At 38.2% G+C, this 27130-nt stretch overlaps 1 protein-coding gene across 4 annotated transcripts in view; it reads left to right on the top strand.

The window, feature by feature from the left end:
- Window positions 1-27130, top strand: part of SNX24 (sorting nexin 24) — a 142540-nt gene that overhangs the window by 81639 nt on the left and 33771 nt on the right. For all 4 annotated transcript variants that reach the window (XR_013993688.1, XM_081054350.1, XM_081054348.1 and 1 more), the window contains exon 3: window positions 5839-5943. Coding sequence is in view for 3 of the 4 variants with exons in the window: in XM_081054350.1 (XP_080910476.1) it covers window positions 5839-5943 (105 nt within the window). In the remaining variant the exon portion in view is untranslated. The remainder of the gene's footprint in view (window positions 1-5838; window positions 5944-27130) is intronic.

The following is a 27130-nucleotide window of genomic DNA, read 5'->3' as shown; positions in this document are numbered from 1 at the left end:
CCCCATCGTGACATGGTACCTTACTTCTTCAAAGCTTCCTACGACTGGGTCTTATAAAGGGTAATCTGATCAAGAGAGCGACTGTCTTGTCACCGGTCATATAATGTAACCCAGTCAAGAAGATGACTGATTTCATCACAGCCACAGGTCCTATCTGCACCCAAGGGAAGGGATTATATAGGCATGTACATACCCCAGGAGGCAGGGATCTAGGGAGCTGTCTTAGGATCCTGCCCATCACAGTCCTGTTTCTTTTTTTTTTCAGTTTTATTTTTTTATTAGTTTTTTATTAGTTTCAGGTGCACAAGACAAGGTAATACTTAGACGTTCATCATTTATATCCCTCACACTGTGAACCCCCCTCCCCCATCCCCCCATCCACTATCCCTCTGACATTGCACTTGTTTCTTAATCTGTACCTAACTCCCAATGTCATGTCATCTAGTCCCATGACTCTACATACCACTTATGTAGTCTGACTCCCAGATTTACAGGCTCATATCTAACCATCTGCTCAATATCTCCATGTGGGTACCTACTGGGCATCTCTGGCTTAAAATCACCAGAACTGAACAATGAATACCTTTATGTCAGGATTACCTTTGGTTGGATATCATAGAGACCTGACTAGGTTTCTTAAACAAGTAAAAGTTTAATTATTCTCATATTGCAAGAGAACAAAGAGTAGGCAGTCCACATTGATGTGGCAATTCCACAATATCCATGTTCTAAGCTCCTTTTCTTTCTGCTTCACTGTCTTTACTGTAGCGTGTGACTTGCACGCTTTGTTACAACACAGCTGCTGTTCCTCCAGGCAGTTCCTCCAGGAAGAGGAGCCTAGTTTTTGCTGTTGTTGTTGTTTGTTTGTTTTTAATGAGGAAAACAGGAGCCCTACCCAGTAGACTTACACTACATTTCATTACCAACTTTGTCACATGGCCATCCTAATTGGAAGGGAACTTGGGAAATTGAGATTTTTTTTTGCTCAGCATGGTGGCACCCTGAGTGACATTGGGGTGCTTTTGCGAGAAGTAGGGAGTGAGTATTGGGTGGGCAGGTAGCATATCAGCTGTATATATCTCCTACTCACGTGGGGTTTGATTAGGCTGCAAGTGACACTAGACCCAAAATAATGGTGACATTAACAGACACAAATTTGTTTCTCTCTCACATAATATCTAGAGCTGGTGTGGCAGTTTCGTGATCATCAGGGACCCAGGCTCTTGTGGTTTTAGCATTCTCAATATAAAGCTTCCACCTCATGGTCGAAGGTGAATGGCTCCAGGTCTAGCCATTTTGTGGGTAATTCAGCCAGCAGAAAGGAGGAAAGGAAAGAAGGGAAGAGCCCTTCCCTTTAAGAACACTTCCTGAAGGTTGCACATACGTGTCGGTTTTCTGCGTTTGTGACCAGAATTCACAGTCATATGGCTATGCATGGCTTCAAGGGAGATTGGGAAATGTCCTGTTTATTCAGCTGAAAATAAGGAGTTCTGTTCGGTAGAAGAGAGAGTCAGTGGATTTGTGCGATAACTAGTATTCTCTGCCACTTACGCAAAAGTTAGCATTCTGCCACCTTTCAGTAAACAAATAGGTCACCCAAAATATGGCTGCCAGATGAGGTCAGAAACCTTAAAACAGGGGTCTTGGGGTCACTCTGATCATGTCTACTTGTCACACACTCCTGTATCCTTTTACTTCTCCTCACCTCCACCTCCAGAACCATAGCCCAATGCACCGTCATTCTTTGCCTGGACTTCTCTAGGGGCTTCTGACTGGTCTTCTTGCTTTGACTCTCGTCCCCTTACAGTCCATCTTGCTCATAAAACCCAGCATAATCTCTGAAAGTTATATCAAGTCATTCCCTTGCTGAAGACATTCAGTTTGCTTCCCATTTCAAACAATATGCAAGTTCCCACCTTGGCGTCCAAGGCCCTGCAGTGTCTGATGCTGCACCTCTCAAGCCCTTCTCCTCCTTGCTGTGTTTTGAACACAAAGCTTGTCTCCCCCCTCCCCCTTTCCATTGCTCTCTGTTGTGACGTTTCTTCTCCAGCACCTTCCCTGGCTCCCTGCAGCGCGATTCACCTCACTCCTCAGACATTCCCACCCCACACAGTGCTTCCCCAGCTGTCTGCCCCAACACACAGCTCCTCTATTGCTATCTGCCCTCACCCTGTTTTATGAATGTGTTCATTGTCTGTTTCCTGGTATGTAAGTCCCATGGAGGCAGGAGTGTCTCTACTACCAGAATACGAGGAACTGAATGTCTTGTGTCCCATGACCTTCTCCAGGGACTCTGTTTTCCCTGGAACTTAGTTTTTCTAATAGACAAAAGAATAATGTACTTTATTTAACAAATCCTAAAATTTATCCACCTTCTTCATACTATCTACTGCATGGGATCAACCTTCTTCCGGAGGCTCCCCTCTGCAAATCCTCTGAACTTTTGCTCCAGTCTAGACTGAAGGATCTCTAGGCCTGCTGTGCCCAGCTGTCCTTAGATTTCCCTTCCCCATGCTCATGGGGGTAGAGTTATGAGTCCCAATCCTAGTTTTCCTCTTCCTTGCTTTCATCTGTTTTCTGGAATTACATACTCAACTCTGCGTAAAAGAAGGCATGTGAGATAAATTTTTTGAGTCCTTAAATGTCTGAAAATGCATTTATTCTCTCACACTTGATTGATGGTGTGGCTGGTTATAGAAATCCATTTTCAAAGTAGATCTTTGAAGCATTGCTCTCCCAGCATGCACTACTGCTGATGAGAAGTCAGTTGCCACTGCAGTTCTGCTTCCTTTGTTTGCCACCATAATGTTTTTTTCCTCTGAATTCTCCCTGTCCTTGTTATTCCAAAATCTCAACAAATAAATGTCAGTAAGTGTGGGTCTTTTTAAATATATTATACTGATACTCAATGGGTTCTTAATCTGAAGGTATAAATTAAGTGATATAAAAATATAATACTTTTTCGTTCTTTGAGTATTTCTCTTATTCTTTATGGAAGGCTTATTAATTTCACATTAAATCTGCTGCATATGTATTTTATCTTTTCACCTACTTTTTCTCTCATTTTAAAAACTCTATACTTGGAGAGACTTCCATGGTTTTATATTCTACCTTTAAACTTTTTTACTTCTTTGTTATATTTTTAAACTTTATAAAATCTTTCTTGTTTGATTTTCTCTTTTTCATAGCAACCTGTTCTTGTTTTATAGAAGCAATATATTCACAAATCTCTGGGCAGACACTAATAGAATTTTTAAAGATCTTTTCAGTTATTTGTCTGTTTCCTTTGAGATATTTATCTGTTCCATTTGTTTTTCTCGTTCTTTTTCAAAGTTTTGGCTTTCCTATGAAAGTGATCCTGGATTCCTATGAAAGTGACCCATCCAGCTAGATTAATTATTTTGGGTATTTGTTGTTTTTGCTTTGGGTACATAAATCTGGTCCTTCCGTAGGTTGTGTCTACTAAAGGGCCTCATTGTATGTAGGGAATGAGGAGACAGAGCCAGCTATTAGTCTGGGGACCCCATGAAAACCAGTATGACTAGAATGGCAAACACCCTTGTTCAACCTAAACACCTCATTCATTTTGTTCAGGGACCCTGATTCTTATTTGAGGGGGGTAGGGTTTGTGTTTCCAGGGATAAAACCAGGCTGCTTGTCACTCTGCTGTGGTGAGTAGGACTAGGACAGTAGCCTCTCCTTTGGGACAAGCTATAGCCTTGCCTATTGCTTTTTGATGCCAACCCTGAGCACAGAGCCCCTTCCTGAGGTGGTCTGGGTGGGGCTTCGTCTTCTCTATGGTCTTCATTGCACGCCCCTGCTTTTGGAAAGTTATTCATCTTTCAGTTGGTGATTATCCCTTCCTCCCTGTCCTATTCTACTCATTGCACTATTCCCTTTGTCTCTCTTCCCTTTAAAATGTCTATCCGGATTAAATTCAAGTACATAAAACAGAAAGTCCAAATACCAGTAACCTTAAAAAAAAAATTTTTTTTCCCCTCTTAAAAAACAAGTCTGGAGGTGGGCAGTCCGGGGCTGCGTGGCAGCTCCAGGGGGCTGCCAGGCACACTGACTGGCTCCTTTCTTTCTGCTCAGTCATCTGGAACATCTGGCTTCCATCCTCAGAGCTGCCTCATGGTGGCAGATGGTCCTGGCAGCTCCAGCCATCATGGTCCATTCTAGACAGAAAGCAGGTGAAAGGGGAATAGGATAGACAGTGCAAGCCCGCTGAGTTTACACCACTTAAAGAGTTTTTATAGAAAGCCCTTCGCAATGACTTCTGACTACCTTTGGCTTCCACTCTCTGCAAGGGAGTTTGAAAAATTTAGCGTTTTAGGCAAATTTAGCAGACTATATCATTATTGTGAATAATCCAGGAGTTCTGTTGGTGAGGAAGACAAGAAGAATAGATTCGGAGTTGCAGGTAGCACTTTCACACTATTATTTAATGACACTTCAGGTAGTATGGAGGGAGGAGTGAACCGCAAACTCAGCCTCTGTCTTGAATTAAGAGTGCTGATCTTTGAAATGCAAGGACCCCTTCTCTTTCATGATATGCAACAAATTTCAGCCTAAAATGGTTAATGGTGAATATATGCTTATGTATGGGAAGAATTTCTTATTACAGTTTTAGCCGCTGGGGTTTAACTCTGTGCATTTTCTTAGAGACTTTTATGCTGTTTCTTTGCATGTGTAGTAAAGGAGCAATCTCAGGATGTTTTCCAAGTTTTTAATTAGAATATTAAAATGCACTCCATCTTAGGGGCAGTATGTTAGCTTCTTCTTGCCATTCGAGCATACTAGTACATATTTAGTGGCCTGAAACAACACAGATTTGTTATATTTCTGAAGGTCAGAAGTCCAAAATGCATTTCACTGAGCTAAAATCAGGTGTCAGTAGCCTGTAGGGGAGAATCCTTTCCCTTCCCATCTCCAGCTTCTAGAGGTCACCTGGACTTAAGGCCTTTTCTCCATCATCAAAGCCATCCACTTCCAATTTCTCCTTGCCTCTGACCCTCCTGCAATTACATTAAATCTACGTCTGCGATTACATTAAATCTATGTAGATAATCTAGGCTCATCTCTCCATTGTAAGTTTCCTAATTTAATCAGGTATGCAAAGTACCTTCCTATGCAAGGTTAATATTCATAGGTTTAGGATGTGGATATGGTAGAATACCTCTCCACAGGCAGCTCTAATTCAACTTGCAATAGAACTTTTCCTCATTTATATAGTCCCTGAAAACTGCTGCCCAGAAAAGCTTAGCTGAGAGCCATCATTCAGTTTTCATAAACAGAATTTGCACCTACTTCTTAGGAATGTTGCAAAGATGAGTCTCTCTGTGTTTGAGTTTGTTCTATTAAAAAACTTGCAAGAAACTCTCCAAATGATGTGGCCTAGTTCATATGGCATTTCCAGGAATGATGACTGTAAACAATTGATTTAGTTTTGCTTTTTTATGTGAAAAATATGTAGAAAGATTTCATCAGAAAAGCACTTCATCCAACCAAACTTTCACTGTATTAATTGATTTGAGAAATTACAAACTTCTTTATTTCCTTTATAATTCATTTACTGAACTTACAATTTTTCAGAAAAAATAATTCCAATCTGAAACACTAGATGATGTACAATAATAATTACCAAAAACACAAAACTTCTAAAATCTGAACATTTAGGACAACTATGTAAAAATTTTTTTGACAAAATTTTAGTGTTATTATATTTTCCTATATTTTTTTACTGGAGGTAGTAGTGATTCACTTTCTTTTATTGGCTTTTCCCCCAAAAATAATGTCTTTGTAATTAAGAGACATTTTCTGTTTCTGTCTTTATAGCTTAAGAAATGTATTAAAACACCAGAAATTCCATCTAAACATGTGAGGAACTGGGTCCCAAAAGTCTTGGAACAACGACGACAAGGCTTGGAAACATATTTACAGGTAAGATGTGTTCATATCTTCAATTAATATAATGTAGCTTAAATAATCATGTATCCCAATATGTTTTCTCAGAACTTATGGGTGAGATTCAGAATATATCAAGCTACCAGGCATTCTAGATTAAAATAAAGAAAGTTTAAAATTATAAATATGTTGTTGGTTGTTTCTTTTAGCTTTAATTAGGTTCTATTTAAAATTGGTTATGTGGACCAGAGAAGTGAAATTTCAGCTTAAAGGTGAAAACAGATGTAGAAAGGGTCTGTGCTTTTTTTTAGTCAATTCTACAAATTAGTTTTCTTTTGTTTCCCACTCCAAGATTTAATCGTATTGCTCCCTCATAGCATTCCCTGCCTTTAGGTTTTTGGGTGTTGGAGAGATAGTGAGAAAAACTGAATTTTCAGTGGGTCTGGCGAGTACATCTATGGAATCAACTGGAGAATGAATGTAAAAAAATTGCCTCTGATGAAGTTCCAACTTCTAAGGAAATTAGAATACTTGTTTTTTAAAAAATGCATTAGGCTGTTCTTTCTGCAGCTGAACAGTTGCCAAAAGAACCTGAGTAAGGTAGACCAAAGTACTCTTCCTGCAAAGGGACAGACAGAAAAAGCAAAAGAACAGTGTCAGCTTCTCTGAGTTTTAAAGTGAAAAAGGCCAGAGGCCTCACGTAAATATTCGGTGTAGCCATCATCATCCACAGAGCGCTTCGCAGGGCGAGTGCTGAGATGAGGTTGAGGAGTGGGCGTGGTACACGGAAGCCTTGTTCACACAGGACACCTGAGTGCGCTCGCGAAGCTGACACAGTGACAGTGACTGAGGGTGGCGTGAGATGAGGGCTTGGGGAATCTTGGCTCTCGAAGGGAAAAAAAGCACAAAGGGAAAAACTGGACTTCACCTAAGAGTTATGAATTCACCATGACGATCTATCCACCTGAAACATGTTACATCAGAAAACTCAGCAGCCGTGGCTGTGTTCTTCCACCGTCGCCTTCCTGACCCCTTTAGCATTACCCCCACAGTAGGTTCTGTTTTGGAGGGCAGTTGTGGACTGTGTGAAGCCAACGTGGTGTGTCCTCCGTACAGCTTTTCTGGGTGGCTGTGCCTGAATCACTGATGATTAGAAGCTGTCACCAAAGGCTTGTACTTAGTGATAAATTCAGGGGACTCCCTCCCCGTAAAAAGAAGCTGAGGAGTCCATCCTAGACTCCTGTGGTTTTCCTGGTCTCAAACAGGAAAGCTGATGTGCTGGCAGCCCTGAGAACATGTGAGGAGGACTTTTGTTACTGTGTTTGCTCTTCTGCTTTTCGACGTGGTAGTGGATCCTTCACTGTCTCTCCCTGGGAGTGGGAGATTAAAGGAAATGGGGACCACAGATGACAGGAAAGTGTGTGGTCATGTGCTTTGAGACTCTGTATATGGAGCTAAGAGACTTCCAGGGCTTCGGGCAACAGTGCAGAGCAAAACCAATCCCCCTCCCCCCAAAAAAACCCTAAAAAACAAGACTTCAGACACTGTATGCAAAGGGTAAAAATGCGTGTTCTCTATAATTAAATGGTGTAGGTAAACAGTGCATTCTTATTTGTGAGGCAGATTTTCCATAGATATTGTATATCTTGAAGCTTTAGTTCTGAAGAAAGCTGTACTCGTTTTTCTCCCGTTATATTTGACATATGACTTCCATTAGTACTCAGTGTAAACATTTTAAGTTGTTTGTGCTTTGTGTATAAATATGCAGATAAAATCATCTGGCACAGAGAGGAGTTTACGGTGACACTTGAATTGAGCTTGGAATTTTCTAGTCTCCGAAATAGGGATTGGAAGATGTGGTTGAAAGACTGAGAGGGTGTGTTTCCTATTGTGCATTTAATATTCAATTTGTTGTCAGTTAAGTCCCCTGTCAATTAAGTCCCCAAGGGAGCTTTCTCTTCTCTCTTTCCCACCTGATTCTGTTTAAGGCAGTGGCAGCTAGACAGAAGTTGCAAGGATGAGTGTGAATGCTTTATGAATCCCAAGTGAAATGAAAACCCTGGCTTACGTGTCATTTCTTGATAACTTTTTGATGTTTAAATCTTTTTGGGATGTAAGACAGTTATTACTGTTCCTTCTACTCATTGTAAATTCCGTTAGAATCCCACTCGCCCTCAGAACTTACACCTGAGACTGTACTCCAGGGCGTCACCAGTACTTCTCAGCAGGTACCGTCCTACAGCTGACCCATCTGGGCATGAGGGTGGCCCTGGGATGGCCCAATAAAATGAGAAAGTATTAATACCCCAAAGCTGTAGCATCGTCAGCTCACAGGAAACTTAGATGTAGCCTAGTCCAACTTGCCTCCTGCCTTTCAGCTATGTTCATGATCATTCCTCTGGCCTCAGTTTCGCATCCATAAAATAGGCAGATTGGCTCTTGAGAGGACCAGAGAAGACAGCTCTTTTCTTGTCCAATGAACAGCTTGTACATTTGGACCATGGATATATGTAACACACACATTTCCTAAGGGGCCCTGCACTGCTTTTATTTTAGAGATGGAGAAACTGAGGTCCGGATGGAGAAACTTACTTCTGGAGTATACAAATGAAAGAGATGGGACTAGAATTTTAGTCTCTTGATGCCTAGCATAGGCTCTTTTCATTATATATTGTGGATTTTCCAAATTGGAAGAAAGTTTTCAGCCTTGACATGTAATTTTACTTAGGGATATAATAACACTAGTAAAGGAAGAGACCTTATAATCAGAACCTGTCACAATTTAATTGACTAATCTAACCCAACTCCCTTGATAGGTCACCAGATCAGTGATCCTTTTAAGTCTATAACTGGAATACCTAGAATCCTATGAAAACAATGAATATGCATGTGTTTTCTGTGTTAAGTCATCTGCATGGAAGCAGAAACCTGAAGAATAAGTTAATCGGGGTTTCCAAAACTGATTGTACCATCAAACATGTTTATCTAATAGTTTTATCGCCTCATTTGGGATGACATGCCATCTTTCCTGAGATCCCAGTCAAATGAACGTATAAAAACTTAAGGGATGACCCCCAACAGTTAAGTAGTGGATGTGCAGGGAGAAGAGAGGATCATCAAAGGAAGAAAAATGTTTAACAATTTTCTGGAAGATGGAATGTTCTGGGAGTGTGTGAATGGGTGCAACAGGGAGTAGAAAGCAGCCGCCCCAATTCAGCCGAGAGAGCAGGTGTTGGAGGCAGGAGGCCGTCTGCCCACGGCTCTGGTGGGAGCTTCTCGACTTAGAGTCGGCAGGTGAGGTAGGGTCAAGGTGAGCAGTGAAACTGAAAACAAGTGGTTCCGTTCAGGGTGTATACCTGAAACAGTTGCCCAGGCTACTTATGCTCTACAGAATACTGATAGTCTGATGTTTATGACATTGCAAAGAGAAATTGTAAAGGCTTTTTTCTTAAAAGCAAAACAGTACAACCAAATATCGAACAGGGGGACTGCGTAAAGCTAAGGCTTCTATTGGGGACCCCAAGTTGACGACCCCAAGGGCAAGGCGACTACACAGCGTGGTGCACCCACACTGTCTTTCCACTTACGAGGAGGCCTGTGGTGGGTACTGCCACTGACATACCCACAGGAGAAACCCACCCAAACCTCCCAGGCTACTTTCTTCAGTGAGATCTGATAACCAAGGATCGCCAGGCCTTTGAGGAAAACGAGTAGCATGCACAAAAAGACCAACATGAACTAAAACACTGACTCTTCAGGAAAGAGATAATAAAGGACACAAAATACATCTTAAAAATTGATTTAATAAATCGAGAGAGATTCACAAAGGCATTATATCCAAAAGATGACACTAGGATACTGTAAAAGGAACAATCAGAGAACACACAAGAGTTTTTTGAATTAGTTGTCTTATCCAACTGAAAACATTGAGTAGTTGTTCTCTCTATTTGGGGCAGTGTTTCATAAAATGCACATACAAAAACTCTCGAACAAAAGACAAGAGACGTAGAGGACCATTCCAGATCTAATGTCTTACTTCTTTTTAGAATCCCAGAAAGAAATAAGGGGAAAATAAAAAAAGTAGGGAAGGGAATAATCCAAGGAAAAATAGTTGAAAATTTCCCCAAGCTAGGGGATATGAGCCTTTAGATAGAAAAGGTTATCTAACAGCAAAGCACAAAGAATGACAGCAACATTTTGGTGCCTAGACATAACTGGCAACATTTCAGTATGTCAGAGATAGAGATCCATAATCTTCCAGAAAGAAAAAGCAAGTGGTGGGCAAGATTGAGGTTTAGTCATGGCTTCGTTTGTTAATTTGAGGCTGATTGAATGTGTAGGCCCTGCTCCATTTCTCATCGGCAACATTAAATTACAAGCTGACATAATTTGTAGACAAAGGCTTTTTACGGGAATTTTGCATACATCACTTGTTCCATTTGTTGCAATAATCACAAATTTCCCTTTCTGAGAAAGATACCATGTCTTATGTCACTTACTTGAGAACAACAGTTGTTTTTATTTTCACCTTTTTGATAAGGAGTGAACGATGATTAAAGTACATTGAGTGTTGGGAGCTAAACAGAAATCACGGTCAAACATAATCTAAGCTAATGTAAATCCTTTAAAAAAGGTTCGTTTGAAGAAAACAGTTCCACAGCTGGGGTTTGTTAGATACGAGATACAAGTGCTGTCTTCAGAAGAGCTTATTACCTGGACTAGCTGCTCCTCATTCATTCTTTAAGTCATACAATACTGTATTTCATTGGGTCAGTAGTCTCCACTGGATCAAAGAGTACTATGTTTTTAACTTTTTCAGAAGTACAGTATTTATTAAAATTGACCACATATGCTTTAAAATGTGTATTCTCTAGTTCTTGAGTGCAGTGAGCTTTATACAATCAGATGAAGTTTGTTAAGTGTGCTCTTCAGATTTCCTATCTTAACTTTGTTGCTTGATCTGATAAGAAGAAAGGTATATTAGAATTTCCCACTCATATTTTCATTTTTACTGATATAATTGGGCTTAGTTCAACCATCCTTCTTCCTTTTCATGCCTGCTTTTGAATTGGTGGCAGAGTTTTTTCCCCCTTTTTCTCTTTTCATCCCCGCAACCCCATTAGTTTATATATATTCTTTTAGTGGTTACCTAATATCTTTAATTTCCTCCTGAACATTACAAAGACCTTAGAATGTTTTAAGTCTGATCACCCTGGATATAGAATTCTTGGTTGACAGTTCTTTTATTTTTATTTTTCCCAATACTTGGAAATATTGTGCCACTTCTTTCTGGCTCACATGATTTCTGATTTAAAAAAAAAAAAAGAAAATCTACTGTCACATTAATTGTTTTCCCTCTATATGTAAGGCATAGTTTTAAAAATGACTGCTTTCAAAATTTTATCTTTGTCATTAGTTTTCAGAAGTTTAATTATGATGTGTCTTGGTGTGTACTTCTGTGGGTTTTTCATATTTGGAACTCTCCCAGGTTCTTGAATCTGTAGGTTTATCTCCCTGGCCAGATTTAGAAGTTTTTAATCATTATTTCTTCAGGTACTTTTTCAGTTCCTCCTTCTGTCTTCTCTCCTTCCAGGACTTCAATAACAGGAATATTAAGAGTCTTTATTATAGTCCACACAGGGCCCTGAGGCCCTCTTCATTTTTTTCTCCCCCCAGACTGTTTACTCTCCATTGGTCAGATTGGTTAATTTCTGTTGTCCTATCTTCTGGTTCTGATTCTTTCCTTTTTTCCTTCCATTCTGTTGTTGAATCTATCCACTGAGCTTTTTATTTCAGTTATTGTATTTTTCAGTTCTAAAATTTCCACTTGATTCTCCTTTATAACTTTTATTTCTTTGGCAAGACTTTATATTTCATTCCTTTGTTGAGTTCTTCTGTCTTTTCTTTTGTTTCAAATGTGTTCGTAATTGCTCATTGAGACATTTTTATCATGGGTGCTCTAAAAATCATTGTCAGATCATTCTTACATCTCTGACATCTCAGCATTGGTATCTGTTGATTTTCCTTTTCATTCAGTTTGAGATCTTCTTGGTTTTTGGTATAATGAATGGCTCTGGTTGAATCCTAGACATTTTTGCATTATGTTATGTAACTCTGGGTCTTATTTAAACATTCTTTTTTTTCTGGCTTTCTTGGACACTGTTCAGTCTAGAGAAGGTGGGGGTGGGGGACTCCCCTTCATTTCTGCTGGGTGAAGATAGAATCTCACTGGGCCTTCCTTGATACTGGGGTGGGAGGGATGCTCATTACTGCTGAGATGATGGGAATTCCAGCTCCCTGTGTGGTCTCTGCTGACTCCGTTACTGGCTAGTAAGGATGAAAATCCTGGCTCCCTACTTGGCCTTCTCTGATGCCAGCCAGGCATTGGGTGCCTCATTACAGCTTCAGGATGCTTTCCACGCTAGGTCTAGGCTTCCCACTAGACCTCTGATGGCAAGAGTAGAGGTGGCCACAGTTTCTTTTGTGGTGTTTGGCAGGAGTAGAGTGGTCAGTGTCTAAAAGTTTTCTGTCTTCCTAGGCTGTCTTTTATGGTCCTTTTCCTAAAGGAAACAGGGTTTTATTTGGGGCTTTATTTGTCTACATTTCTTGGCATTTACTGGTTGCTGGCTGTTTCTGCTCCAAGAGATACATGAGGCAAAACAAAAATCCAGGAAAGATGAAACTCACCACTGTGTCATTCTTCTGGTCTCCTTTCTTCCCTCAACCTTTCATAATCATCTCGTGTTTGCATTATATATAATATCCAGGGGTTTTAGTTGTACTTAGCAGAATAAGAAAAAGTACTGCTAGTTGATCTTATTGGAAGTGGAAGTCCATCCACTGACTTTTAAATTTTAGTATTACACTTTTTTGTTTCTAGGAGTTCTGTTTGCTTTTTATTTTTTTTTTAATCTGACTACATGTTTGTTTTTTAATAGTCCTGTATTTTTGGTCATATTTTCAAACCTCTGTTTTTAAGCACATTAACTCTCTGTTTCCCAGAAAAACAATGATCATCACCATTAACCACTGAATGTAGTAGACCATTTTTAATTTAAGATTTTTAATAATGATTTACAGAAATTCAAATAGAGAGTGAAAGACAACTTCAGTAGAATTTTGATTAGAAATTCAGCATAGCAAACTCAAAATCTTAGTCCATATTTTCCTGGGTTTGAAATGGGTAACATCCTTTGAACAGAGTACCTAACTGATCATCATCTACTTTGCATGAACCTAAACATCAACCATCTTGTAAGTACTGATTCCAGGTTTTTAAATTCATCTCTGATAGGTTCTCGCTTATCATTGCTTGTGGTTTTTTTTCTTGGACATGCATTTTTAAAATTTAATAATTTGGAAAACCTGATGATTAATAGTTTTGTTGAAGAGACAGTGGCTAGTATCTGCTGCATAATTACAAAATATTTTCATTTTTAGATTTACAAACAACAACGAGAATGACTAAATCAATGAATTTTTAAAATTTCTACATTATCTGTTTCCTTCTAGTCACCTGTTTGCTTTTGTCAAGTAAAGTGAAGCATTTGTCAAATAAATCTTGGTGCACAAAAATCATAAAAAGTAAAAGAACAGTGTTCCATGTTCTCTTAGCAAAACAAAATAGTCTAAGTACTTAATGCAAAATAATGTACCGTAAAGTTTTTCATGTTGAATGAGCAGCTCCAAGAGAATACGACATTTCCGTTTTCCTCATTGATTCCTGAGTTGGAGAAAATTCATGTATGATATCATTTGAAGTCTAATGCAGCCAATTTAGCTGTCATTATGGAAGCCACTGATCACATGTGGCTAACGAACATTATCCTTCTAGAGGATTCCATAATTCTTCAATTTTCTTATTTTAGTATTTTCTTAGCATAGTTGGGAACAGTTGATGAGTAATGATGAAATGATACTTAAAATCATGAAGTAGTAAAATGTTGCAAGGTATAGGAAAAAGAAGATCACATAAGATTCCATAATGTATATTGAAAAAGAATCCAGTTAAGTCCATATGGTAATTATCAGATAGAAAGAACTTGATTCTATTTTTAAAAGACACATATTTTTTCTGTTTTTGGAAAACAGGTGAGAAAGAATAAAAGTCATAAAATATCAATTCTTACAAATAGAAATGCTTAATTCTCTGCCATTTGAAAGTAATCTGTCATTTATCTCTGATTCTCATAGGGTCTTCCTTTTATCTTTGGTGTTCTTCTGTTTTACTGTAAAAATTTATTACTACAATTATTCTGTATCTAGGTGTAGACTTTTTAAGTTTATATTTTTGAGTAGTGTATGTGTATGTGTGTGTATGTGTGTGTGTGTGTGTGTGTGTTTGTGTGCTTCCTGTATCTGAATGCAGGTGCCTTTCGACATTTCTGGAAAATGTTCAGGTATCATGTCTTTGAATATTGCTTCTTTTCCATTTTCGATTCTATCCTTTATTCTAAGTGTGATAATTGTAATAACCAATGTGTTCATTGGTTCATTGGTCTAGACTGACTGTTGTTTCTGCTGGTTCTTGCTCATGGTTCTTTCTCACAGTATATGCGTAAGAGCATGTGTATTTTGTTTCTGTTTCTTTTTTTCTTTGTTGTATTTTTGGCTGGGTAATCAGTTTATCTTTGGCATTTTTTTTCTTTTTTCTCTCTTTTAAGTCCAGGGTTGAACTGAATTTATACAGAAAGAATTTTTATTTGCCTCTGTCAATCACTTGGGAACACTGTCAACTGGGACTTCTTAGCTTGAAGGGTTTTTTGGACCTCACAAAAGGCATTAATTTAGGTTACAAACCTGTGAAGGGGTTTATTTCTCATTCTCCCCTCCCTGGGTGTATATCCTGTAGTGGCTTTATTTAGAGCTCACTTTTAGGGTTTACGACTTGCCCACAGGACAGAGCCAGCCTTGGTGCTTTCTTATCTATCAGGATTTCTGTTTATATTCAATTTAAGGCTGCTATAGATTTCTTACTTTCTTACCACCTAAGTGATGCATTTTTATATTCATATTTATAGCACTTTATTTATATATTTATATAAGTAAATATATATAAATGGCACTTTTAGGATCCTAAGGATTCCTTTCCACGAAAATCTGAGCCCTAGTTAGTGTTGAAGTGCTAAGTCACTGTTCTTGGTTAGCCAAATATTACCAGGATCTGCTCTGACAGCTTCTGTCAGAAGTGACATACGTACTTTCCTATAGTACATTCTTCAAACATGGCAAGGTTTGGAAAACAAGTTTAATTATTTTACTGACCATAAGATTTTATTTAACAGACGACTGTATATCCTATTCGTTCAGGGGTGGGAATGTGGTATTGCAGGAATCTCTGGGAGGGTCCACCTATGGCAGTAGGTGACTGGGCATACCTATTGTGTGTTACAACTCAGGCCAAACTGGAGCATACACCTTTATAAAATGCAGTCTCTTGTGCTTGTATACACGTGGTGTAAAATAGACCTTCAACATCCCCACAAGATAGTCCTAAAAGAGATTTTATGAAGACCTAAAGATGTTTTGGTATTTTTTGTTTTTTATTACATAACTTGTATGTAAGCTTAATATCTTTGGGTTCACAGTATATTCAAGTTTCTCTGTCTGCTTTGACCTTTTTCAACTACCTCTCCCCAGCTCTTGTGCTTAACAAGACATGTCTCCCAAAGTAGGCTGTCTTCCTATTTCCACTGAGCATATTTTCCAGCCTGTTATCTTTCTCTTCCACTAGCTTCTTTACTCTCCTAAAGATTCTGCAGCAACTTGGTCCCCTTCCCCATTATACAATGGAAACTGCTTTTAAAATGCTGGAATGCTGCTTTATTTTGAAAATTGTTGGGTAAACACTTGCACTGTTGACTCATCACCTGTTGCTACATGAAAATTCTTAAACAAGGTCCCAGATGTCTCCAGAATCACATGGGCATTATGTGTCTGGCAGGTGTGTCTGGTACCACCATGGTGTTTTCCCAGAAGGGTTTTCTTTGACGTGATAGGCAGTTTCTGTCCTAGTGGGAACATGCTCTTAAACCATTTTGTGAATCACATTTTCTTCTACAGTAGAGTATATTCATGGACTTACTTTTAATGACTATAACCACATAAATTTGACATTTTACTTTTACATTATCGAAAACATCTATTTTATGCCAAGAACCATTTTTTTAGGTATATATTTTCATCTTTTCTTTACAAATTCTTTAAAGAGTATTAGTAATTAATATTCTTTTGGGGGACATTTTCTCCAAGTCCTGTGCAGACACCCAAAGGTGTTTTTTTTTTCTTTGTTTTTTTTTTTGTTTTTTGTTTTTTTTAAATTTTTAATTTAAGTTTTATTTAATCTTAATTAGAATTTAAATAACCACCTGTTTTTTGTTGTTGTTGTTGTTTTGTTTTTGTCATTCCATGAGAATTGTAGAGTAGGCATAATTGAGCTGAGAATAATAGACTCAATTAAACTGAACTGAGATTTGGGTCTTCAACATTTTCCAGGTTTGCTTACCAGAGAAGGGGCTCCGTCTTGCTTTATCTCAGCAAAATTGCAAACCACGACACGTCCTACATTGCTGGGATTATGAGTAGTCAGAACTGCAAAGGTTAAGTTTAGAACAGGTTTCTGTTTAAGAACTTAGAATTAGAATTAAGTTTCATTTCTTAAAGGAATTTTCTCATTGTTAGTATCACTCATATAATCATAGATATTTACAAAGTTAAAATATTTCTTGTGTAAAATATTTTTGTTCCTTCTTTTTCTCCACTTTCCATTTTTGTGGTTTTAAGTCAGGCACATCTAATTCTTCTTAGCCATCCAACTCTGGCTGCAGACTAATTGAAAATTTCTCATTTAATCCGCCCCTGACGAGGTAAAGACATTGATGACTCTGAGGAAACTCAGAATGTAGCCGAGACGGCCCAGGCTTTCCCAATGGCCACCTTATCCATTAGTTCAGGTCCTTAGAATTCTGAGTTTAAAGCACAGATTAAGAAGAGATTATTATGCTAAGCGAAACAAGTCAGACAGAAAAAGTAGAGAATCATATGCTTTCACTGATACGTGGGATATAAAACTGAAAACAACAAAAGAACAAGAAAAAGAAACAAGGAAACAAAAACTCATGCACAGACAATAGTTTAATGGTTACCAGAGGGTAAGAGATGAGTGGGGTGGGAGATGAGGGTAAAGGGGATCAAATATGTGGTGATGGAAGGAGAACTGACTCTGGGTAGTGAGCACATAATGTGATATACAGATGATGTATTACAGAATTGTACACCTGAAACCCATGTAACTTTACTAACAATCGTCACCCCAATAAACTTTAATTAAAAAAAAGAAGTGATACAATGGCAGCTTCACTTCTTATAAAAGGACTACCGTTAAACCGTTAAACTGCAACTGAAGAGCAAGACGTAGTGTATGAGGTGGGGGTGTGCATTGGTGAAAGAGGGATGTTTAGCTTGGACTTCAAAACAGCACCATAGAAGCCTGTAGAAGTAACCGTATCTATGAAGGCCCTGCTTATAAAACGCGACAAACTGTTCTTTGTTCTTGTTAAAGATTGTGAACCGTGTGTTAAATAATATTAATGGCTGGGATTGTCAGTACTTAACAGTACTTTCCTTGTACAAGTGATTTTATTGATCGATACAGACTCAGTGTAACAGGGGCAGATTATTTTTACTGATTTTATCGAAACCTTAACCAAGTTTGTTAGTGCACCACATATCTTTAAATAGATCTAGATGATGATGTAGATGAAGAAAAGCAAACCACCATCCATCTCTTTTTGATCTGTTAATAACTTAAATCCATCATTGCTAGCTAGTGTTTTCAGATTCTGTTGTGCATACATGTTTCTGTTGTGCCTGGTTAGAAATCCTATAACCTTGTTTCAGTGGTTGGTTTTCCTTACAGGAAAACCCTAACCACTTACCCAGGATTTGGCAGACAACTTTGTCATCATAATTGGTGAAATAATTGGCAAGATATGAAGAAAAACGCACTTTACAAGTCTGTTTTCTAAATTTAATTCTTGTAGGTAGCGACCTATAGATTCCTAAGTTTTATGGTAGTTCTAGAAGACTTTTCTGGGCTAAGTTAAAAACACTTTATGAAGGCTAAAATAATCACTTAGGACAATGTATGATACTTCTCATTACATATACTTTAAAGTTATGTGTTTTAATTATAAATAATTCTGCTTAATTTCAAATGCATTTTTTTTCCTCAGTGACTTGCGGGTTACCCGTTCATCTCAAGATGACATATACTTCATATAAAATAAGTTTTAGTGCAGAACAAGCTTTTCAAACTTCTGAAACCAGTCGTATATATTGTTTCTTTAAAGAAAGCAATACACTTTCCTTTGAAGGAAGTAAAACAGTATTTTAAAAATTCAGACCTTGCATTCTTGCTCATCTCAGGTAACTGAGCCTGGTGGAAGCCTGACCATCAGAGCTATGGATAATGAGCCTTTAGAGGTAATCCAGGTCAGTGGAAGTGAGACCAGTAATGGCTATTTGAAAAGCTTTAGGAACCTAAAAAGTGTTTATCATTTCATGGGGAGGAATCTATGTGAAAGAAGGGAATGGAATAGAAATGTGCCTTCCTACTCACTATGGCCCCAAAGCTATGATCAGATTTAAAATTTGAAACTTTGGGAGTTTTAAACCTATTGAATTATCAAATGTTGACCACGTGGTGTGGCATCTGTAATGATTTAAAAAAATACCCTCAATAGTCACTACTAAGGTTCAGTGACCTAAACTAGAGCTCCAGGTTAATAAAGTGAATGTCTTGTGTTAAATCCTCTTCCAAGAGCTGGCTGTGCTTGTTGACAGGGCTCCCGGCTGCATGCTGTTTCTAGAAAGAGTACTGGTGAGAACACACAGACCTCACTTATATCTGGCAAGCCAGCTCAAAGCCCCTTCTAGAAACAGGTAGTTAGTGATGCCGTTTCATGTATTTGGAGAGAAAGACAGACCACATAAGACTTTTTCTTCACGTTCAAACTTACCTTAAAAAGTAGATGGTTCTGCCCGATTAACACTTAACACCTTGAGCTAGCATTTTATTTCTGTGAACATCAGTTCTTTTAAGGTGGCTATTGTGGGCTTGAGTATCTCTTTAACACTGCAGTTTTCTATTCAGAGAAGATTTTAGGAAGCCCTACGTTATTCTTGAGACACTTTTGATTTGCGTTTTGTCAGATGTGTGTGTGATGAATTCATGAGTTTTAAAAGAACTGACTTTTATAGTGAGGTTCACTTTTAGCTAGATGACTCTAATCAAAGGAAGAACACTATATTATCTATTCCATAGTCGGTTTATTCTCTGATATAAGTAGTCTCTTTCTTCACACCCATTAAGATTTCTTTCCCTGCAGGTCAATATATTTTTAGTATTAATACTATAGTATTTTTTTGTTCTTGTTCTGATTTACACATGTGTGCATATTCAACAACTTTGAAAACTACAAAGAATAAAAATAATTTTCAGGAACTCTCCCACTTGGACCAGTGGGTCTGAACCTGGGGTATGTTACCTCACAGGGGACATTTGGTGATGCACAGAGACATTTTTGGTTGTTACAGCTCAGGATGGGGATGATACTAGCATCTAGTAGTAGGGATGCTGGTAAACATCCTACAGTGTACAGGACAGTCCCCAACAGACAGTGATTATCCCAAAATGTTAATAGTGGTGAGGCTGAGAAACTGAGTTAGCTCAAAATTATGGTGTGCTTCCTGTGTCTTTTTCCTGTGTGTATTTTTCATCATGTATCTTTAAATATTTGTTAAATCATCTATAATGCTTTATAAACTCCTCTTTTAATTTAAAGACATATCACAAACATTTACCATGTATTAAATATTCCTCTAAGACAAATTTTTTTTAAATGTCTTTTATTTATTATGGAAATTTTCAACATACAAAAAATTGAATAATGATAAAATCCCAGATGCCCATCCAGCTTCATACCATCTTCCTGCTTCAACAATTATCGTTTCAGGGGCAATCTTATCTCATATGTATTACTATATTTGCCCCACCCTCCCATATGATTTTGAAAAAACTCCCAGATATTATATTTTCATCTGTAAATATTTCAGTATGCATCTCTAATAGATAAAGATTCTTTTTTAAAACTCTTTTAATAAGGCTCCATAATGTTCTATCCTAAGGAGGCATTATAGTTTACTTAACTAAGAGCCTGCTGTTGAGTTTTGGGGTGGCTTCTATTTTTCTCCCTAGAATTTTTGTTTTGTTTTAATTTTCCTCTGGCAGAGTCTCCTTGTTCTACAGGTGAAGTAGCAAGTGTGCAAACTAAGCAAGGCAAGAATGAGGACCAGCCCCTTAATTTCATTAAACACTGTGTAACTGGTAAAGATTAATGTACATATCTCTTGCTAATTCTTTCCAATTACTTAGTTCATATAAATTCCCAAGCCTGGTTAATTATGCTGAAGTCAGGTAGTAATTTTGAACGGTGCTCCGACAACAAGGGAATTTTCCTGATATAACCTTGCCCTCTCACACAGACTCTCAGCAGATTAGGCCCTCAGCCTGCAGTCCATTCATTTTCTGCTCAGGCCTAATTGCTGCTGACTGGCTGCCACAGGTACCTGGATAGCCTGCGTTTAAGGAGGCAGGGACTTCTGAGAACAAATAAGGAAAGATTAATTGTTTGTTTTGTTCCCTCTCAAGAGAAATGTGGGTGCTTAATCAAGAAAAATAATTTCTTCTGTTGATTTGGCTTATTTGGAGAAAAGATAATTGTGTAAAGGCGGGTGCAAAACGATGCCTTTTATAAGAGGTATTGCCACTTACCTACACAAGAGACAAGGATACAGGGAAATGAATGTAAGACACTGACGAAATGGATGAGGATGGCTCACATTTCTCATAGTAAGTAATCTGGCTGTGGGGCTTTGATTTGGACCAATAGTGCTAGCTAGTATTGTCATTTGTTTTGTCTGAATCTTCGGAAATCTAATCAAGGAGACAATAGTGTAAAAAAAAAATCAACAACACTCTTCCAAATTGTTCTTAATTGCTGTAGTACAAAGTGAGCTAAATGCTGTGATGTTTCCAATTAAAGAACCTGTTTCAAGCAAGCACTATTAAATCTATCTTTCCCAGTCTGGTAAATAAGCGATCAGAGAGTGGAGCAGATTAATTGAGAGCAATTAGTTCCAGATTCCTTGAAATGGGTGAAGTGAACCAACCTTATTAATGATTTTTGGCAATTTGGGAGCATGGTAACTGTGTCGCACCTCCTGGCCAATCAAAAAAGGAAGTTGATTAAATGTTACCATATTGCTTATGATTCTTAGCAACAAAAATCCTGTTTGTTTTCTCAGATCTCACGTTATATGAGGACTTTTGATATGGTCTAAATCAAAATTGGCCCTTGAATTTAGAAAGGAGACAGTGAATAAATTTAAAGAGAAATGTATATTGTCCCACACACAGAAAGGGACAGAGTTGTAAACATAAGCATGTCTAATACTAGGCAAAAGTCAGCAAAATTTTTCTGTAAAAGACCCGCTATAAATATTTTTGGTTATGCGGGCCATATGGTCTCTGTCACACTACTCAGCTCTGCCCTTGTGGTACAAAAGGTGCCATAGATGATGTGTAAAGAAAGGAGAGGTGTTCCAATAAAACTTTATTTACAAAACAAGGCAGCAGGCCAGATTCAGCCCTCAGGCTCTCATTGACCCCTGAAACCTACAGGCTGGTGGCGGATTGGGATGGATGGGCCATAGAAGAGGGCAGGGGCAATCTTATTTCATCTATATTCCTACATTTGCCTGAACCTCCACCCACTGCTCTCTAAGCTAGGGTAGTTAATTAACCTCTCTTAACACCGGTCACCTTTTCTGGAGAGTTGTTAATGAAGATGACATGAGCTAGTCTACACGAAGCGTCATCCAGTTCCTGATATAGAAAGACATACAGAGTATCTATCGTTCTGTCCTCAGATCGGGGCCATATTTGGCACGTACATGTTGTCCTCATTTTTCCCAAATCCCAGAATATCCGTAGGACTCCAAGGAGCCACAGGGATTAATGCCTAATCTTAATTATTTAGCCATAAAAATTCAATTAGAAAATATTCTTTCAGGAACCATCTCACCAATTCAGCTAAAACCATGACTAATTGAAAATGCTGTTGGAGGACATACAAGGAAGACATTTTCAAAACAATGCAGATTGTTGTCACTAGGAAGTTCTGCTGGAATCTTTTGTCCATTCACTCACATATTCTTTAACTCATAAAATAAATATCTTTTAAGGGCCTATTTGGGGCCAGCTACTCTGCATGACACTTTACATGTATTATTTCACAGCCCTCAGAAGCATCCTAGCCCAGCAACATCCTCTGGTATTTGAAGACAGTCTGCTTAAAGATGGTCCATTTTGTCTGTAAATTGCCTCCATTTTCCTCAGTAAACAACATAGCAATCAGCAGGCAAATCAGTTTGAACTTTTTAAAGAAACCTGCTCGTCAAGGGAGGGGATTTGAAGAGTGCCAGTGAAGGAATCTTTTCCCTAAGGCATGCGTGCAGCCCTCTGTGCACAGTGACACACCTGGGTACAGGAAGCAGCCATACGATTTCAATGATATTCATTTTTTATCTGATAAAGAAGTGCATGAAGCTTTATTGGTATTGCTGTTCAGACTGATACTGGCCCTTTCATGAGTCCAAACCTCACACAGCCTGGGGTCCACCATCGGGGGCCTGCCTCTGATACCCTCGCTTGTTTGTTCACCATAGCCTATTGTAGTTTGCGGCACCTAATTAGGTGATCTCATGGGCTGTATCATCTGCTTTCAACTAAACCTCACAGAAGGTACCCATGGCTTCACAGGAGTCCTGTAAAGAAACCACAGGTGAAAGACTGAACTGGAAAATACCAGCCCTTTGTATAGTGAACAGGAGGAAGATGGCAGCAGTGGTGTTGTCACTGCCCTGACTCCTCCAAATTCTTCGTAATCCTCACTAAACTGGCCCTTCCAACTCAAGGCCCTTGAACACCAAGTGGGGAAGTAAGTGGCTTTTGAAAGAACACAAGTCTGGGAGAGCATTTTGAAAATGGATGTTTGAAGAAGTTTCTATCATGATGGGATTTTGTTGCCAGAATTAATGTGTGGAACCTAAAATTCTCTCTATCTTTCTTAAAACTTGGAAACAGAATTTTCTAGCCTGTTCAAAAAACTCTTTCACACGAAGTTTCAGTGGGTCTTGGACCCAAATTTTTCTAAATGCAACATTTTCCAGTTGTTCTATATGAACAACTGTGCGTCATCAAGAAGAAGGAATTTCTTGGTCAAATCTCATTAAAAAGTCTTTGTGTTATTAGAGGATGGAATTGGAAAAATTAGTATTATGATTTAGTAAGTGCAGCTGTTGGATCTACTTGTTTTTGTGAGATGCCATTTTCAACAAAGATAGTCATTAAAACCAAATATTTATGAAATGGAATTTTGACCACGATAAAAAGCAATCACTGTGTTCCAACCTTAGAGAGCATATTTAGTCACGTTACTCTAGTGGCAAAATATGTAATTTTTAGTAAGAACAGAAATGTTGTTTGTATCATTGATAAATACAGTAAAATAAAATTTGTATTAAATTTTTCATCTTACGTTACTCTGCAATTTCCTTTTGTGTGTTTTCTATAGTACATAATTGATACAGTAGTACCTTTATATATATAATTAAATAAACATGTATATATTAGGGTGAGGGCTCAGCCTTTTTCATTGGAGAAGTCTGTGATGGAAAGTGTTTGGGAGACATTGTTCTGTTTTCAGTGGAGCCATGTTCCATTCATGCCAGTGTGGTTTAAGTAAGTAAAAGAGCATGCAGTGTGTTTAGAACCTTTTTTTTTTTAAGACATTCTTCCTGTGGTACTCATTTGTCATTAATTAAAGAAGTACTCTGTTTCCAAAATGTTTGATTTTAAAAGGCCTTCCCCAACCCAGAATTTGACAAACTCCCATCTTGCTTGTGATCTATAAGCGGTGAGTTATTTTCAGGCTAAACGAAGAGCATCACCTGCACATACCTGAATCCAGTGTGAATTCTAGTTGTGGCAAAGCAGTTAAGGTCTGAAACTAATAAATAAATAAATAAATAAATAAATAAATAAATAAATAAAAAGAAAAAGAGAAAAAAAAAGTCCGATACTTTTCAAAAACATTCCCTGGTTTTGCCTTCTCTGCCTTTTCTCGTTCCCATTTACAGAAGGGGTATTGTTTTTTTTTTTTAATTTTCCTTTTCTACTTTTTCTGCAAAGGATATTTGCTTCCGTGGTAGGAATTGGGGCTTTTTATCTCATTTTTTCTGTTCCCCAACCCTCATAGGGATTTGAGATGACTTGTCATTATCTCTTAATCCAGAGTGCCTTTCCTGTAGCAGATACACAAGTAAATTTTCTCTTTTTCTCCCTCATCTACTTGGGCAGGAGTGCAGGGCAATGACATCTGAGCAGAGGATATGATGTTGGAACTCTGATATGTGTCTCTGTTGCTGTTTTAAACCATTCACAGTAGGAGACTATCCCTGGACGCCTCCTGCCCTACTGAGACCTTTTTCATATTCCACATACATAACCGAATTCAGCCCAGGAGACTCCTTGCTTCTAGTATTATTGATCTTTGCTTTGTCGGAAATTTTCCTCCCAGAACCTCTCTTGCACTGTTTTGCAAAAATCTGGGCCATTCTGGGCCATTCTTAGGTTCTTTATAAAATCACTCTCTTCACTCAAAAGACCCCATGGTTGTGTCCTGAAAGCCATTCATGATTAGTGAAAGGAGTACTTTCATTTTTTTGTCATCTCCACTGCCATTATCATTGTTCAGTGCTTTGTTCCTTTTCTCCAAGATCATCATGGTAGTTTCCTCATCACCTCTGGCTACTCTAGTTCCCCGTGACATGGATGTTCCTTTTCAACTTCATCTCTGATCATATCCACCTACCAAAACATGATTTCATGGCTTCTTGTCCACTACTACCAAACTGTGACATTCCTAGGCCGGATATTCAGACCTCCAGCCTTATTCTACATGTATCTTATGTGCCAGCCATACTAGCTCCCTACCTGTCCCTTTGTCTTGGCTCCTGCTTGTGTCCTAAGCTGTGTCTGGTACATCCCCCTTTCTCATCTCTGTTTACCAAAGCACCCCACAAGGGTCATTTCCAGTACCCTCTCTTTCATGAGACTTTTCTTGATTCTTCACACTCATGTGGTATTCTCTAACCCTAGTGCACCTTACTTGACCATTATCCCATCACAGTTTACCCTCTGCTATAGCTCTTAGAGTCCTTCATGCCACCCCTCTGGACGTGGCCTCCAACGTCCCCTAACTTTAACTCAACCTACCCTGACTGCTGTCCCAAGGCTGCCAGATTGATAGTTTAGTTTTAATGATATTTGATATTATCCTAACCCTATATTTTGTTATATTTTTATTCCTCCTTGATAGTTTGAGACATAATCTTAGATGAAATGCAAGTAATGTCTACTTTCATCATGCAATATTTTATTGTGACATATTCTCTGAGTTGATAGTGGTGTTTCTGTCTCATTTGAAATGTGAAACATTTACAGTTTGGCTGCCTAAAAATTTTTAAATTCTGTGCAGCAAAAAAATCATCACAAATTCAAATCATAAGACAAATAGACTGAAAAAATATGCTCAATATGTATGACAAAGTTATCCATGATATGAAATAGGCTGAATTTATTTATTTAAAAATAATTATAGTCAGTAAACAAGAGGAAAATATATTTCATTATTAATTAGAGTCATAAATTGAAATGAGATGTTTACATATAGATCTGCAAAGATTAAAAGAAAACATCTGTACTCAGCATTGGTAAGGAATAAACTTTCCCATGTACCTTTAAGGGGACTGCCAATTGTGGCAACCTTTATGAAAAACAATTTGGCTATTTCCTCTCTATGAGTTTATCTTATAATTATTCTTTCATAATTGGGTTATATAACGCATTTAATTCATTGCAATATAATCATAAAAATCGCCCAATGGGGAATTGGTTAAAACTATATTGGAATATCCATACAGTGAAAAGCCATGCAAAATATTCCACAGCAGTTCAAAGGAATACTGTAATTCTGTATATATTGACAGGGAGACATGTCCAAGACCTATGGACTGATGCGAAAGGAAATAGGGGAAGTTGTCTATTTTCTTTTTTTAAGTAATGTTTTTTCTCATGATCAGTAACATTCACAATTTCGAGCTTTGTGAAGACCAAAATACAGGAAACTCTTGTAATCAGTCAGAGTTAGAGAAAACGGGCAAACAGAAGATCTTTTTATGTTTGAACTTTTTAAAAGCCTTATTTAAGTATAAGAAATCTGTATTATTTGTTCTCATAACCACAGCCTTCTATTGTTATTCTTCTTCTTGGCAAGACAAATCACCCGAGGTTAGTAATCCTGCTGTGTGATCACTAGCCAAATCAGAAAATTTGCTGTAGAAGTATAAGGATGACAGTCACTCTTCCAGATGGATGCTATTTATTTTTCATCGGCACACAAAAGGTTGCTAAGCGTACCCTGGTCAGGTTCTGCCAGCCCTTTACGCTGGTAATTGCATTGTTCCATGTCTTTATCAAGGAGTCCCTTGCCAGTAAGTTTTTGGGAGGGACAAGTGTCAAGGATGAGAAGCCACAATGAAGAGCCCGTGACTGAGCAAAGATTACACTGCTCAGGTCATTCTACAAAACGTGGCAGTTTGCAGCCCAAATAAATGCCTTAGAGTGCGTAAAACATGGAGGAGAGTGACCCCAAGAAGAAAAATCAATTGCAATTCATATTTCATATGTCTATAATTGCTTGTGAAAGCACGGCAGCGGTTTGTTTGCAGGGCAGCTTTCCCTCTCCTGTTGTTTCCGTTCTTTTCTCATTTCTAATGGTCATGTCTCTCACATGCTGTGCTTTACAGTGAAGCAAAATCTGGGGCTTTCTTTCCTGTCCACATGGCCATTCTTCTTGCGGGTGCCCTGTACTGGATTTGATCAGTGCATTGAACTATAGACGGTATAGACTATTCACCAAAAATGGCTATTTTGCTGTGAGATTCTTGAAGGTTTGGGTGTTTCGTTATTTGTTTTGTTTTTGAGGTGAGAGATGGGGGTTGTGGAAGGAAGCTTTCATCAGGAGAGTTATTCGTTTAT

The sequence above is a fragment of the Rhinolophus hipposideros genome, assembly GCF_964194185.1.
Source record: "Rhinolophus hipposideros genome assembly, chromosome: 7".
In the NCBI taxonomy this organism is placed as follows: domain Eukaryota; kingdom Metazoa; phylum Chordata; class Mammalia; order Chiroptera; family Rhinolophidae; genus Rhinolophus; species Rhinolophus hipposideros.
Note: the sequence above shows the minus strand (reverse complement) of the source record. Positions and strands in the feature narration are given on the sequence as shown.